Consider the following 12,604-nt stretch of genomic DNA (forward strand, 5'->3'; position numbering starts at 1 on the left):
AAATAAAGGGTTCTTGGCATCATGAAAGGGTTCTTCAGATTGATGGAGACTGTGCTAGCACCAAAAAGGTTTCTTCTATCTATAGTAACATGTTTCATATCGTAACAGTAGAAGAACCCTTATGGTGCAACCATCTACAGCATACTCTCTTTTGATCTAAAGCACACTTTTACAGTACAAAGAACCCTTTCATAAAGCAAAGGGGCCTTTAATGTTTATGGTTCTATATAGAACCATTTTCTTTGCTAAAAACCCCCTGAAGAACAATCTTTTTTATAAGCGTAAATTAAAGTTCTGCTAAGTGCTATAACACCTGTAGAATGTGGCAGTGAATAATGTTTATTTATTTGATGTTTGTTACCTGTAGAGGGCAGCAATGAGTCTTTTTTGTTTGAGCTCAAGCTGTGTTTATCATTAGCTGGTAGGTGGTACGTATGGACAGTTAAGAAGAGATATAGAAAATTGCCTATATTTGTACACTTTAGGCTTGTACTTAAATAGCTGCATACAATAAACAATAAAAAAGACGATTGTTTGGGTTATTTAAATGGCAATTCATTATCATCATCATCATCATCATCATCTAAGCTGCTTATCCACCTGGGGCCCAGGGGTGCTGGGGCCTACCCCAGCACTCATTGGGTGGATAGTAGGAAACATGCTGGACAGGTTGCCAGTACATCTCAGGGCAAACACACAGAAATAAGCATTCACACGTAAGGCCAATTATAGTATCTCCAATTAACCTAGCTGCATATTCCTGATGACTGTAGAAGTAAGACACAGCACCCAGAGGAAACCCACGCAAATGCAGGGAAAACATACACAGAGAGGACGCTGGTCGCCCCGGCCGAGGAATTGAACCCAGACCCTTCTTGCTGTGAGGTGACTTTCACTTCTATTAGCCTAATAATCTGGATTAATTTATAGCCCCAGTCATTCTCACTGCAGGTTTGTTCGCAGGGCTTTTTCTTCACTTAAATAAGGGAGCAGCACTTAGAGATGTCTGTGATTGGCTAAGAGGCATGTCAATCATCGTTTCACAAACTGAATCTGACATCTTCCATGGATGTTATAATATATAAAGGAGAATATTATAGTTTTATCACTCCAGTACACTCTGATGCAGGCAATCAATAACTGTCTACACAACAGGTTTGAATACATCCCTAATAAAATACCTATAACCAAAGAGTTTACGTCTCCCCAACAGCAGCAGCAGCCACTTTAGACAGGCTCGCTCTAATCTGAGACGAAAACTGAATCCTAAACTCGCTCAAACAAGATTTATTAAGAGAAAAACAACTTTAAAATTGCCATCGCAAAATTCCCACTTTGATTATCTTAGGAGTTTCATCTACTTCACTCTGCCAGCCAGGATTAGCTCTACCCTGGTAAAAAAGAAGGGAGTTGCTCTATTAGATTAGAGTACATTAAATAACCCTTATTAGTCCCACAGCAGGGAAATTTCACCTCTGCATTTAACCTGTCCGTGCAGTGAAACACCACATACACACTAGTGAACACACACACTAGGGGGCAGTGAGCACGCTTCCCTGGAGTGGTGGGCAGCACTATCCGCAGCCTGGTAGTTGGGGGTTAGGTGCCTTGCTCAAGGATACCTCTGTCATGTACTATAGGCTTAGGGGATTGAACCGGTGACCAGATCACAAGGCTGGTTCCCTAACCTCCACCCCACGACTGCCCCCCGCAAAAAAAAGGCCTTACTGACAGGTGACCTGTTCCCCGAATTCTTCATGTTCCCTCAGAACCATAAGTTCTGTATAGAACCATTTTCATGCATTAGTGGTTCTTTGCATGGTGTAAAGGTTCTTTGGATTGATGGAGAATGTGTTGTATATGCTTCTATATAGAACCTTTTGGAAAATGATTCTATATAGCACCAAAAAGGGTTCTGTTACTGTTTCGATATGAAGCTTGTAGCAAAAGAGGAACCCTTTTTGGTGCTACATAGAACCACATTCAGAAATGTTCTCATGGTTCTAAATAGAACCACTCCCTTTATTAAATAACCCCCAATGGTTTTTCATAGGTTCTTCAGTAATGACAATGGTTCTACATTGAACCATGAACGCTTAAAGAACTTACCCCACGCTGAAATAGTTCTTTTCATTGTGAAATGGTCTTATATAGCACCAAAAATGTTCTTCTACTGTTACAATGTCAAGTTTGTAACAGTAGCAGAACCCTTTTTGGTGTTACATAGAACCATTTCAAAAAGGTTCTATATAGAACCCTTCTCCATCTGCTTGAAGTACCATTTCACCATTCAAAACATTTCAGCTTGAAATTGTTCTATATGGACCCACTGGCTTAACTAGAGAACCCTTGAAGAACCATCCTTTGGAAGAGTGTAGCTCACACTCACGCAGTCCTCCGTTTGGCAAACTGCTTGTAGGTCCGAACTACTAGCCAATCAGAGGGCAGAGATTTGGGGCTGTACTAGCCAATCGCAGGGCAGTGGAGGCGGGTCTTGTCGGAATACAGGTGGGGAAAAAATAGCGGTTGGCTCCGCGTTGTGACATTTACTACTCCACCGTACCGGGGAGCGCGAAGTTGGCATTCGTGTATGAACAGTTTATGAAATTAAACGGCTCAACAGTCGAGCCCACGTCTTAAATAGGAAAAGATTCGAGGTTCAATTTAGGCTCCGACGCGTGTTTTATGGGATGCGTTTCGTCGTGGTGGATCGCGGGCGACGACTGATGCTCTGAGGTGATTTTCGAATTTAAACGTTTTTAACCGTCGCCCGCGGTCCGGTCGCCGCCACAAAGTTAACGGCGCCGCTTTTCTCTGCCAAAAATATGCGTTTTTTCGTCTTTTTCGTGCTGTCAACTTTCTCCGTGTGTGAAACATCGCCCTCCCGGAGCGTTTTTACCAACCACTGGGCTGTGCGGATCACGGGGGGACCTGAAGAGGCTGATAAACTTGCTTCAAAATATGGCTTTACGAATTTGGGTCAGGTATGTCAGCGTTAAGCTTCCTCCTCATTCAGTTTTTGTCAGGTTTGTACTGGTACTCGTGTTTTTTGTTTGTTTTTACCTCAGACACTCTGTCATGTTGCTGTTAAACCAGCATTTCTCTACTGAAACAGCAAAATGTTGAATTCGCACATGCTTAGCTTAAAGGGGAGTCCTTCAGAGGGTTTGGTGTGAAATGCTGCGCTCTAGAGATACTTGTCGAGTCAGAATTGTTCTTAGTGGTGGTGATAGGAACCAGACGTCCACCTCTAAAGGCTCCCTTACAGAAAGTTATTAGATGAAATGTTTGTGAATGTGCTGTCTGGTGTTTGAGACATTGTTTTGTGGTAGCAAAACGTTTTTTAGTCAATTCGTGGTGGAGGCATACAAGCAGGGCACTGTTAGGCGAAATAGTCCCCAAAGAAAACTTAATTTTTCAGATTTTCTACTATGTTACCATCATCAACATTACATTTTAAAGCTCAAATGACACGTGTAGGTTCACTGTGTGGTTTTGGGTAGTGAATAAAATGACTATCTTTGACCCCTGGGTCTTATCTGAATCACTAGGTTTCAACACAAGGGACCATTTAACGTCAAACCACTCTGACTTTCTTTACATCACCAGTGAATTAGGCAGAAAATTGGAAAAATCGGTGGAATGTCCCCTTAACACTAACGGTGTTCGTTTGGATCCAGCTAGATTTAAACAGGTAGTAACTTACATGTGTTAATTCAACACTGTAAGTGTTTATTTATCACTGCGGATTTCGCTGTGAGTCCTGGTTAGATTTACAGAGCTACAGTTGCACATACTGAGCTGCTCCAGTCGGTCTGACAAAAGTGCTCAGTGCTTTTAGTTTACTTGATTCCAGGGTTTGTGGTTTGACTTGTGTGAAATGTGTTTCTGTTTAAATTCTTTTGGCTAGAACTGTTTTGATGCAACAGATGTTATACACGAGCAAACAATCGACACATCTGAATCATGTGCAGTGGCTTCCAAAAAATATTTGGACACGTGTGTGGTATACTTGAAGATGTATTATGATCGTGGTATGAATATACCGAATGTCAATAGACCATTCCATTCTGCGTATTTGCATCCAGTATTTTTACCCTTTTGATTTAAGATGTAATGATCCGATCAGTGAACACCAGCCCGCCGCCGATGTGATATGGGTCTTTAAAGTTTACCAGTGGTTAGATTGTGTCCACATACTTTTGGGGGCCATTGCAAAGTCAAAGCAAAAAAAAATTTCAGTGCTTTGTGACTAAGATGTTTCATTGAAAATTGCTCAGTGAAAAACTTGGACAGCACTGTTTGCAGAGGACTGAAGCTTCTGGATCAGATCAGCACCTGAGTCACGTGGATAGAGGCTGCAGGTGGCCAGCCATTTAATGCAGCTCTGCTAAAGCCTGTGATCTCCTGGAGACTCTATGGTGCGGCCACTTGGCGAAACTTTACAGGATTTGTGGTGGATGAACAGCTTTGGTGGCTCATCAAAGCGGCAAGGGTGTAGAGGATCTTGTTTACCCTCTTTTCAGGAGGCGCAGTCTAAAACATAGACCTGCGTGACCTTATTTAATGTTCTTTTCTCATCCAAGAACAATTTTACTGAAACCTATAGTCTCATCCATAAGTATTTGGACAGTGACTTATTTTGTCCAGTGATTTAGAGAGTAATTTTGCCTCTGTGCTCCACCACAATGTTTTTTTAAATTAAGCAGGCAAGATGTGAATGAAGGCTTTAGTAAATTTTTTATTCTAACTGTTTAGCCATTTTTTGTCCAAAGTCTGTCCATTTTCACAGGCTCAAAAGTAATTGGAAAGCTAACATAATTATAAATACTAGGATTAGTTGTAATATTTGGATGCAACTCCTTGGCAGTCAATGACTGCCTGAAGTCTGGGACCCATGGACAATACCAAATGCTGAGTTTCCTCCGCTCCGATGCTTTGCCAGGCATTTACTGCAGCTGCCTTCAGATGCTGCTTGTTTGTGGGTCTTTCTGCCTTCAGTTTAGTCTTCAGTTAGTGAAATGTATGCTCAGTTGGGTTGAAATCAGGTCACTGTCATTTAAGAACATTCAATTTCTTTGCTTTAAAAAGCTCTTGGGTTGCTTTTTTGGTATGTTTTGGGTCATTATCCGTCTGTACTGTGAAGTGCCATCCTGTCAGTTTTGCAGCATTTGACTGAATCTAAGCAGAAAGTATAGCTCTCTATGCTACAGAATTCATCCTGCTTCCTCTTTCAGCAGTCACATCTTCAGTAAACACCAGTGACCCATTGGTAGGCATACATGCCCATGCCTTAATACTACCTCCACCATGTTTGACAGATGATGTGATATGTTTCAGATCATGAGCCCATCCCCTACTTTTCCTTGCTGTCCTTTCATTCTGGTACAAGTTAACCCCTTAAATTGCCAGGGCCCAGAATTTAATTACACACTTCTATGACCTAAGTAGCTCAGCCAGTTTGCGCTGAAGTCCCTGTAGTTACTGAGTAATAAGCCTTAGTATGTAAAAAGCCTGAGATTTTAAGGGGCTAATCTTGATCTGTCCAAAGAATTTTGTTCCAGAACTAGGCAGTCTTTCTTAAATGTCTTCTAGCAAATGTCTTCTAATCTGGCCTTTCTGTTCTTGATCGTTACTAGTGTTCCATGGTTTGCATGGTTTTTCTTTTCTACTGAAAGAATTCTGCGATCAGCTACTTCAATTGTCTTCAGTGGTCTTCCAGGCCTTTAGGTGTTACTGAGCTCCCCAGTGTATTCCATTTAAAAATGTACCAAATTGTTGATTTTGCTGCTCCTAAAGTTTCTCCTATCTCACTTATAGGTTGTGTTTTATTTCAGCCTAGTGATAGCCCCCTTCACTTGCATGGATACAATATTTTTGTGAAACCCCTCGAATTTCTGCACTTCAGTCAAATCTTCATTACTTCATTTGAAATCTATTATGGTGATGTACAGAGGGAATATTTCCAAAATTGTGTCACATCTAAATACTTATGGACCTGAATTTATATATATATTTATTGTCAGCTCCTTTTATACACCTCACAGACTCACATCAACTTTTATTGCTCAGTCACAAGCCTCTATATCAGAGTTTTTGATTCTGTGATTTTCAAATCAAGGCTGCCTTTCCCAAAAACATTCCTAAAATTAAAATCATCTTAAATGTACTGTCAAATCAGATTGTATTAACTGCCTTCTATGATGCTGATTATTGCTTGTTGCATTTAGAAGTCTATAGAGTAAACATGAGAAGAGCTGAATACCTCCAAGAAGGAACAATAAAAGGAGAAAAAAATATGATCGGTTCAGATGTGTTGACGGAAAGGCACTTCGCCAGATGCGCACGTGCGCACATTCCTGCCTACATTTCTGCAGTATGTAACTTCACATAGTTTCGTTTGGAGGAGATCTATGCTTGTTGGTCCAATTGCGCTACATGACTTCAGCTGAATAAATTGGCAAATTCTGCTTCTTGGTTATTATTCAGGACAAGTTGGCGTATAAACTGTGATTTTTTTTTGTTGTAAATCCTTGTAAAATGTATTTGTTTGTTTTATCTGGAGTGCCTTAAATTTTTAAGAGACAAAAAGGGCAGAAGGCTTGTGCTCACAGGACTTTGTTGGCTATCACACCACCCACTGATTCCCATATGCTCACTTATCTATTTTTTTGTTACGATGGCCATTTGAGACAGCGTTTTAACTTCTCTCTGCATTTACTTCTTTATTTGCTGTCTTGAGTCCTAAGCATTTTGTGGGGTTCTTTGTTTCGTCATGGTTCACTCCCTGATCCTGAGCAGGGAGTGAACCATTTCTGTTGGGATTGCTGTTTTTTCATGCTTTCTGCTTTTCAAAGTAGTGTGTTTACCTGTTTGTTTTGGGGGCTCAGATCGGAGGTCTGGAGGACCACTACCATTTCCATCACAGCCGAGTGGTGCGCAGATCCACCTTTGCCACCAGGGGCACCCATAGCTTCATCCACATGGACCCCAAGGTGAGTTATTCTTTAACTCCCATTACAGCTGCCATGCTTCAAACGCCTCTACTGACTCTTTGCTTTAAAAAACTGCTACGGCCACAGCCCATTAATATGATGGGATGTCCGTTTGTCCGCAACTTCATTTGACAGTGCAGCCAGGCATTCAGAGTCAAGCTGTTTCCTGGGGCCTGGAAGCCGGGCCTCTCCCGCTAAGATTATCTCCTCCCGACAGCCGGGATCTCAGGAGTAATAAAACCTGCGGTGCAGGTCTATTGGTGGGCGGCTTTGTGAAGACTCTCTGATCATATCATGCCTCGTGCCGTGTGTACAAATGGAGCGCAGTGGCAAATACCCAATAACCCATTTCATCAGTGTCAGGCCGCAGGCAAAAGCCCACGTGGCTTCTGCGCTGAACGTTTCCTCATCCGCCACAAAAAGCTGTCAGCTTGAAAAAAAACACTACACATCCTGTATTCATTCTATTGTCCTGACAAGTGGATGGCTACATTTTAACTGACACATTTCACATAATAGTGCATGGAGGCTGCATATAAATAGACTGTGTACCTGTGTTATGAATCCATATATGGCTGTGGGACTGTAAACCTCAGAAGATGGCCTTATTTTTTAATAGCATAGGTGATATTAACTCTCTTGTCCTTTGGGCCTCTCAAAAACACCAGCCGAATGCCTGACCATCTCAAATTTAATCTTGCTTCCCTGAGGTAATTTCAGTTCATCCACAAATTCAAATAGTTTTATTGCTGAGAGGCTTTTTGTGCATGCCCGAGTGATTTTCTCAGTTAGTATAATGATTATTGTTAGGCTATTGTTTACTGCTGCTCACCTCACCTTTATAAAGCTAAAGTTTTACCAGGGTAGTTTAACTTTTTTGCTCAAAAAACATGCAGTAGGGCTGGGAACTTTAAAAAAACAGCAAAAGTGAACAAATGCAGTTAGTAGTCTGGATATTTCATACAGGTTTTCATTCTCTGGAAGGTATTCCTGAATTATTTAGTCTGTTGTACATTGTGAAGTCTGACAAAGTTCAGTTGTGTTTTCTCAGGTTGACTGGATACAGCAGCAGATAGTAAAGTCTCGAGTGAAACGTTATGCCCGGAGTGATCCCAACTTCATCTACTTCAACGACCCCAAGTGGTCAAACATGTGGTATATTGTGAGTATTAGATTTTTTAACTGATTCTCAGCCCCAGCTTGGGTGACGGTATGAACTGTATAGTTTTCTTCTGCTTTAAAACATCTGATCCATTAAGGTCATGTTGGGGCATGTAGGACCGAAATCCAAAACTACTGATTTTATACTTTATGCTTTTTGACTTTGGTTTACTCAAATTTGATGGTGTAATGTCGGTTTCAAACATACATATTGAAGCAGGAACATTTATTTTGGGCTTGATATAGCTTACATCTGTTTTACCTATTGATTATTCTTCTATACAGGTCTAGGACTGTGAGTTTGCCTTGCTGACAGTTTGCATGTAGTTACTGAATAATAAGTCTTAGGATGTCATAACCCCTGCATTTTAAGAGGTTAACAGAACCACTTGTTAAGTTGTTTTCAATTCAATTCATTTGAGGTCAATTCAGTAGAACTTTAATTATCCTGAAAGGGAAGTCTGTGGCAGGCAGACACAATACACATACAATAAAAAAAATAAAAGCTATATAAAAATGCCCACAACGTTGAGACATAAGTGCAAAACTTCAGCCCAGTGAGGCTCTTTCCCTGGTGTGGATGGTGCTGTTATAGCACCAGTTTTGTTTAGAAGGACAGCTGCTATTGGGATAACAGTAGACTGTTATGCCATTGCTGTTATGCCTTGGCATAGCAGGTGTCCCTGATTTCAACTTGTGAACTGCAGTTATTGCAGAAAAGCAGAACAAAGCACTGATTTGCCAGCAGTCATAGTGTTTCTTAAATAGGCAGAATACACAAGTTACCCATAAGTAGGCTGCACAGCCAAATCTTACTCAAACAACCCTAAACTTGAAAAATGAAAAGCATGTTCACTCTTTGTATCTCTGGTTGTCTGTATGCCTTCAGGTTATTGGAACCATGTTCATTTTCTGTTTGTGTAGCTCAGCATAACTCTTCCTTTGTTACTCAGATAAAAACCAAACAATATGTTTTCTTCCTACAACCATCGCAGTTCCCCAGAAATTTCACCCCACAATGTCCTTTCGGACCACAAAAATGACAAGATTACATGGAGAGCCTCTGTCACAGTTTCCCTTCGCTGATGAAATGTAGCTGGCACAATATGGCCAAAGGCACTAATCTGCCGGCAGGCTTGGCTGAGAGCAAAGCAAATACATCAACTCACTGCTGCTACTTGTCCTGCACATACATCAACCCCTGACATGTGTTCTCCTTTACAAACCCTGAAACTGAAAAGTAGAATGACTCTAGACTTGTTTTTCTCAGATGATGCTTCATGCTGGGAATGAACGTGATTTAAGTCTGATATATGTCTTATGATGTGTGTTTTTTAAACGTTAACGTCATTCTGTCTTCAGGCTTAGAAATTCTGCTCGTGCTGTAATGCCAGTCACTAGCTTCATGTGGTAGATTGCTAAAGCATACTAAAGCAATTAACATATGTAAAACAGTTACCACGCTGTATTTTAATCACATCGCTGTTGTTCTCATTTACATGCACATTTTCTGACGTGAATCTCATTAAAGTGATTTTGTAAACTTGCTCTATGTAATGAGTAAGATTTCTCCTGTCTCCTGCTGATCAAGATCCATAACATAACACACACGGCATGCTTTTCCTGTGACTTTGGCAGAAGTGAAGCTTCTGCGCTAATTAGAATGAATTCATTTTCAATTCATACACCCTTTCTATTCACTTGCTTAGGTGGACAAAAATATGGGAAATAATAAGAAGAAATGACCTAGGAAAATGATAGGCAGGAGATGATTTTGCTCACTTGACATTGTGGTGGGCACTGAAGATCATTAGGAAGAAAATTATCTTTTGGTGTTTTCTTATTTACAATATTTACAGTGTTTGTATACATGCACACATGGGAAATAAATAGGTTTTCCCTAAGTAAACTCGTATCTAAAAAAAACATGCATACATTATGTAAATTGTGCCTAAGCCTTATAACAGAATATCAAATATACTGAGAGAGGACCCTTTATTATGTCCTGTCATAGGCAAGGGGATCTACAATGAGTGACTCAAGGACACCCACACCTCTTCAACTGAATAAACATGAACTGTGCTTTTCTATTTTGTGGGTTTGCGCTGTTGTAAGTCAGAAGGTCATTCAAAGTAATAAAAGCTTGTACGACACAAAGAGACTGTGTCTGTATTGGCTGTGGATTCAAGCAATTCCCACTTCTCTGACTGCTTGTTGCTAATGCTGCGTGGAAAGCATAATTTTGTTTTCATATTGGTTGCATCCTACATATTGTTTGCGACAACCTGCAAACAAATTATGCTGTTTAGTATATTACAAGCTATATACCGTGTGATTTACCCACTATAGTACTTACTGTACTTTCTCCAACATTTGTATGTACTTTTAAGATATGACTGGATGATTATGTTAATTTGTACAGAATTTATTGACACTCCTATGAGCTCAAACTACAAACAAGACTTCTGCTTTTATCATCTTCCAGCACTGCAGTGATAAAAACAGCCGGTGCCGTTCAGAAATGAACATCCTAGCAGCCTGGCAGCGAGGATACACAGGCCGGAACGTCGTGGTCACCATCTTAGATGACGGAATAGAGCGGAACCACCCAGATTTGGCCCAAAACTATGTGAGTGCTTGAAAGTCTGCGTGCCTGAGGCTGACATGGCTCAGTTTTCCCTTGTAGTGCATTACATAGGGTGGAATGTAATAGCTTTTGTATGTGGTGTACAGTCATATGTCTAATTAGGAGCTATTTTGTGTGCATGTTAAAATTCCATATGCTGGCTTGTTAATGGGTAACTTTTAACATAAGTACACCATAGTTAAATTGACTTATGCTGCAGGAAATTATTGTAAAGTAAATTATAATGCTCTAAAGATGTTGCATCTTGCCTAATACATGTATACTTCTGCATGTATATCCTGTTTATGACATGCACAACGGTGCTACAAATACCATATTGTTCATGTGGTGGGCTACACTAAGTCCTCTGTATGCTGGCCCACTATGTGCCCATTACCAGCAACACAGGATGCAACCTTGCCATAAATACACTTCATTTTGCCGTCTGACACTTTGGATTACAACACTAAGTTATGGCCTGTGTTGGGCCCAATTTATTACCCTCTTTCTAATAGTGCGAAAGATGAGAGATGACCCGAATAGGATGAAAGCTGGGGCAGTATAATATGTTATATATTTATTTATTTCCCTGTTTATTGCTTTTGCTCAAAGTGATTTGTTTGTTCTTTTTCCTTCTTGCTTGTGCCCAGGACCAGTTAGCCAGCTACGACGTCAACGGCAACGACCATGACCCAACACCACGATATGACTCCAGCAATGAAAACAAGTGAGTGACCTTTTGCGACTCCTATGTTGGAGCGAATTTTTCAGAAGTCAGAAGTCTTTGTTCAATTAGTTGATTGAAAATAATTGTGTGGCTTGTTTTCTGCAGTACGTGTGAGGCTGTCATATTCATATGAAGACCTGCTAACAAGCTCTGTGGCCTCAGTGATGCCTTTCTAACATTTTTATGTGAAGAGTCTAATGTACATGTGTGAACATATCAAATCCCAAAAGCCTCAACTAAAAAGTGTTCCTCTTTTGTAGTCAATAAACACCCTACGTTCTTGTTATATTTATATGGTGATGCCAGAAAGTGGACATTTGTGCCGTGCTTAAAAAAGTGCTATATTTGTTAGAAGGACAAAACATCAGAAGTAGCCTTTATTTTAATCAGACCATTTCAAGATTGGCTCATGTGTTTCAGATGGTTTTCTTCGAGCACTTCCTGTTACAGGCAAAATACCTTTGTCCACTTCTGAGTTCATGATGCCTTCATTGAACAATAAAACTCATCCATACCTTGATTGTATGAAACACAACCACAGTCCTCCGTGCTTTACAGCACTCTTTGTGCAGTTTGGTTCCAATTCTTCTCTAGGCTTTCTCCACACAAATAATTTACCATCAGTTTAATGTTGTGATAAATGTTTTTTCTCTAAAGCAAATATCACTTTATCAAACATTTTATGAAGTAAAGTACACTAAAGAATTTCAGTGAAGTGTATTGATGCTTAAATGATACAAGCTCCAAATCCTTTTTGGGGCCACTATATATTATATGCAGCTGTATGCAAAAGTTTGGGCTCTCTTGATCAAATTTCATGTTCTGTAGATTTTGTAAGTGAAGATAAGTGCACATTTTTTATTAATTTTAATATGCATTTGCTGTTTATTTGCTGAATTTAACATAAAACAAAAAAATGTATGTGTCATTTTTATCCAATATGTTAACCTTTCTATGTTAAATAGATGCTATATTTAAGTTCCCTGTAGAAGATGTATAAAATTGTATTTTCACTTACAAAATCAACAAAACATATAATTGGACCAGAGATCCTCAGATGCTTAGGGCTGTACAATAAATCATATTTTTATTGTT

The 12,604-nt window shown here is 40.0% G+C and overlaps 1 protein-coding gene across 2 annotated transcripts in view; it reads left to right on the forward strand.

The window, feature by feature from the left end:
• Positions 1-2,532: 2,532 nt before the first annotated feature.
• Positions 2,533-12,604, forward strand: part of pcsk6 (proprotein convertase subtilisin/kexin type 6) — a 65,502-nt gene continuing 55,430 nt past the window's right edge. The window contains exons 1-5 of one of the 2 annotated variants that reach the window (XM_017699551.2): positions 2,533-2,984; positions 6,891-6,995; positions 8,047-8,157; positions 10,642-10,785; positions 11,433-11,509. In XM_017699551.2, coding sequence (XP_017555040.1) covers positions 2,826-2,984; positions 6,891-6,995; positions 8,047-8,157; positions 10,642-10,785; positions 11,433-11,509 — 596 coding nt within the window. In that variant the 5' untranslated portion in view covers positions 2,533-2,825. The remainder of the gene's footprint in view (positions 2,985-6,890; positions 6,996-8,046; positions 8,158-10,641; positions 10,786-11,432; positions 11,510-12,604) is intronic. The other variant, XM_017699550.2, reaches the window with a different exon arrangement.

Source organism: Pygocentrus nattereri, chromosome 15, assembly GCF_015220715.1.
Source record: "Pygocentrus nattereri isolate fPygNat1 chromosome 15, fPygNat1.pri, whole genome shotgun sequence".
NCBI lineage: Eukaryota > Metazoa > Chordata > Actinopteri > Characiformes > Serrasalmidae > Pygocentrus > Pygocentrus nattereri.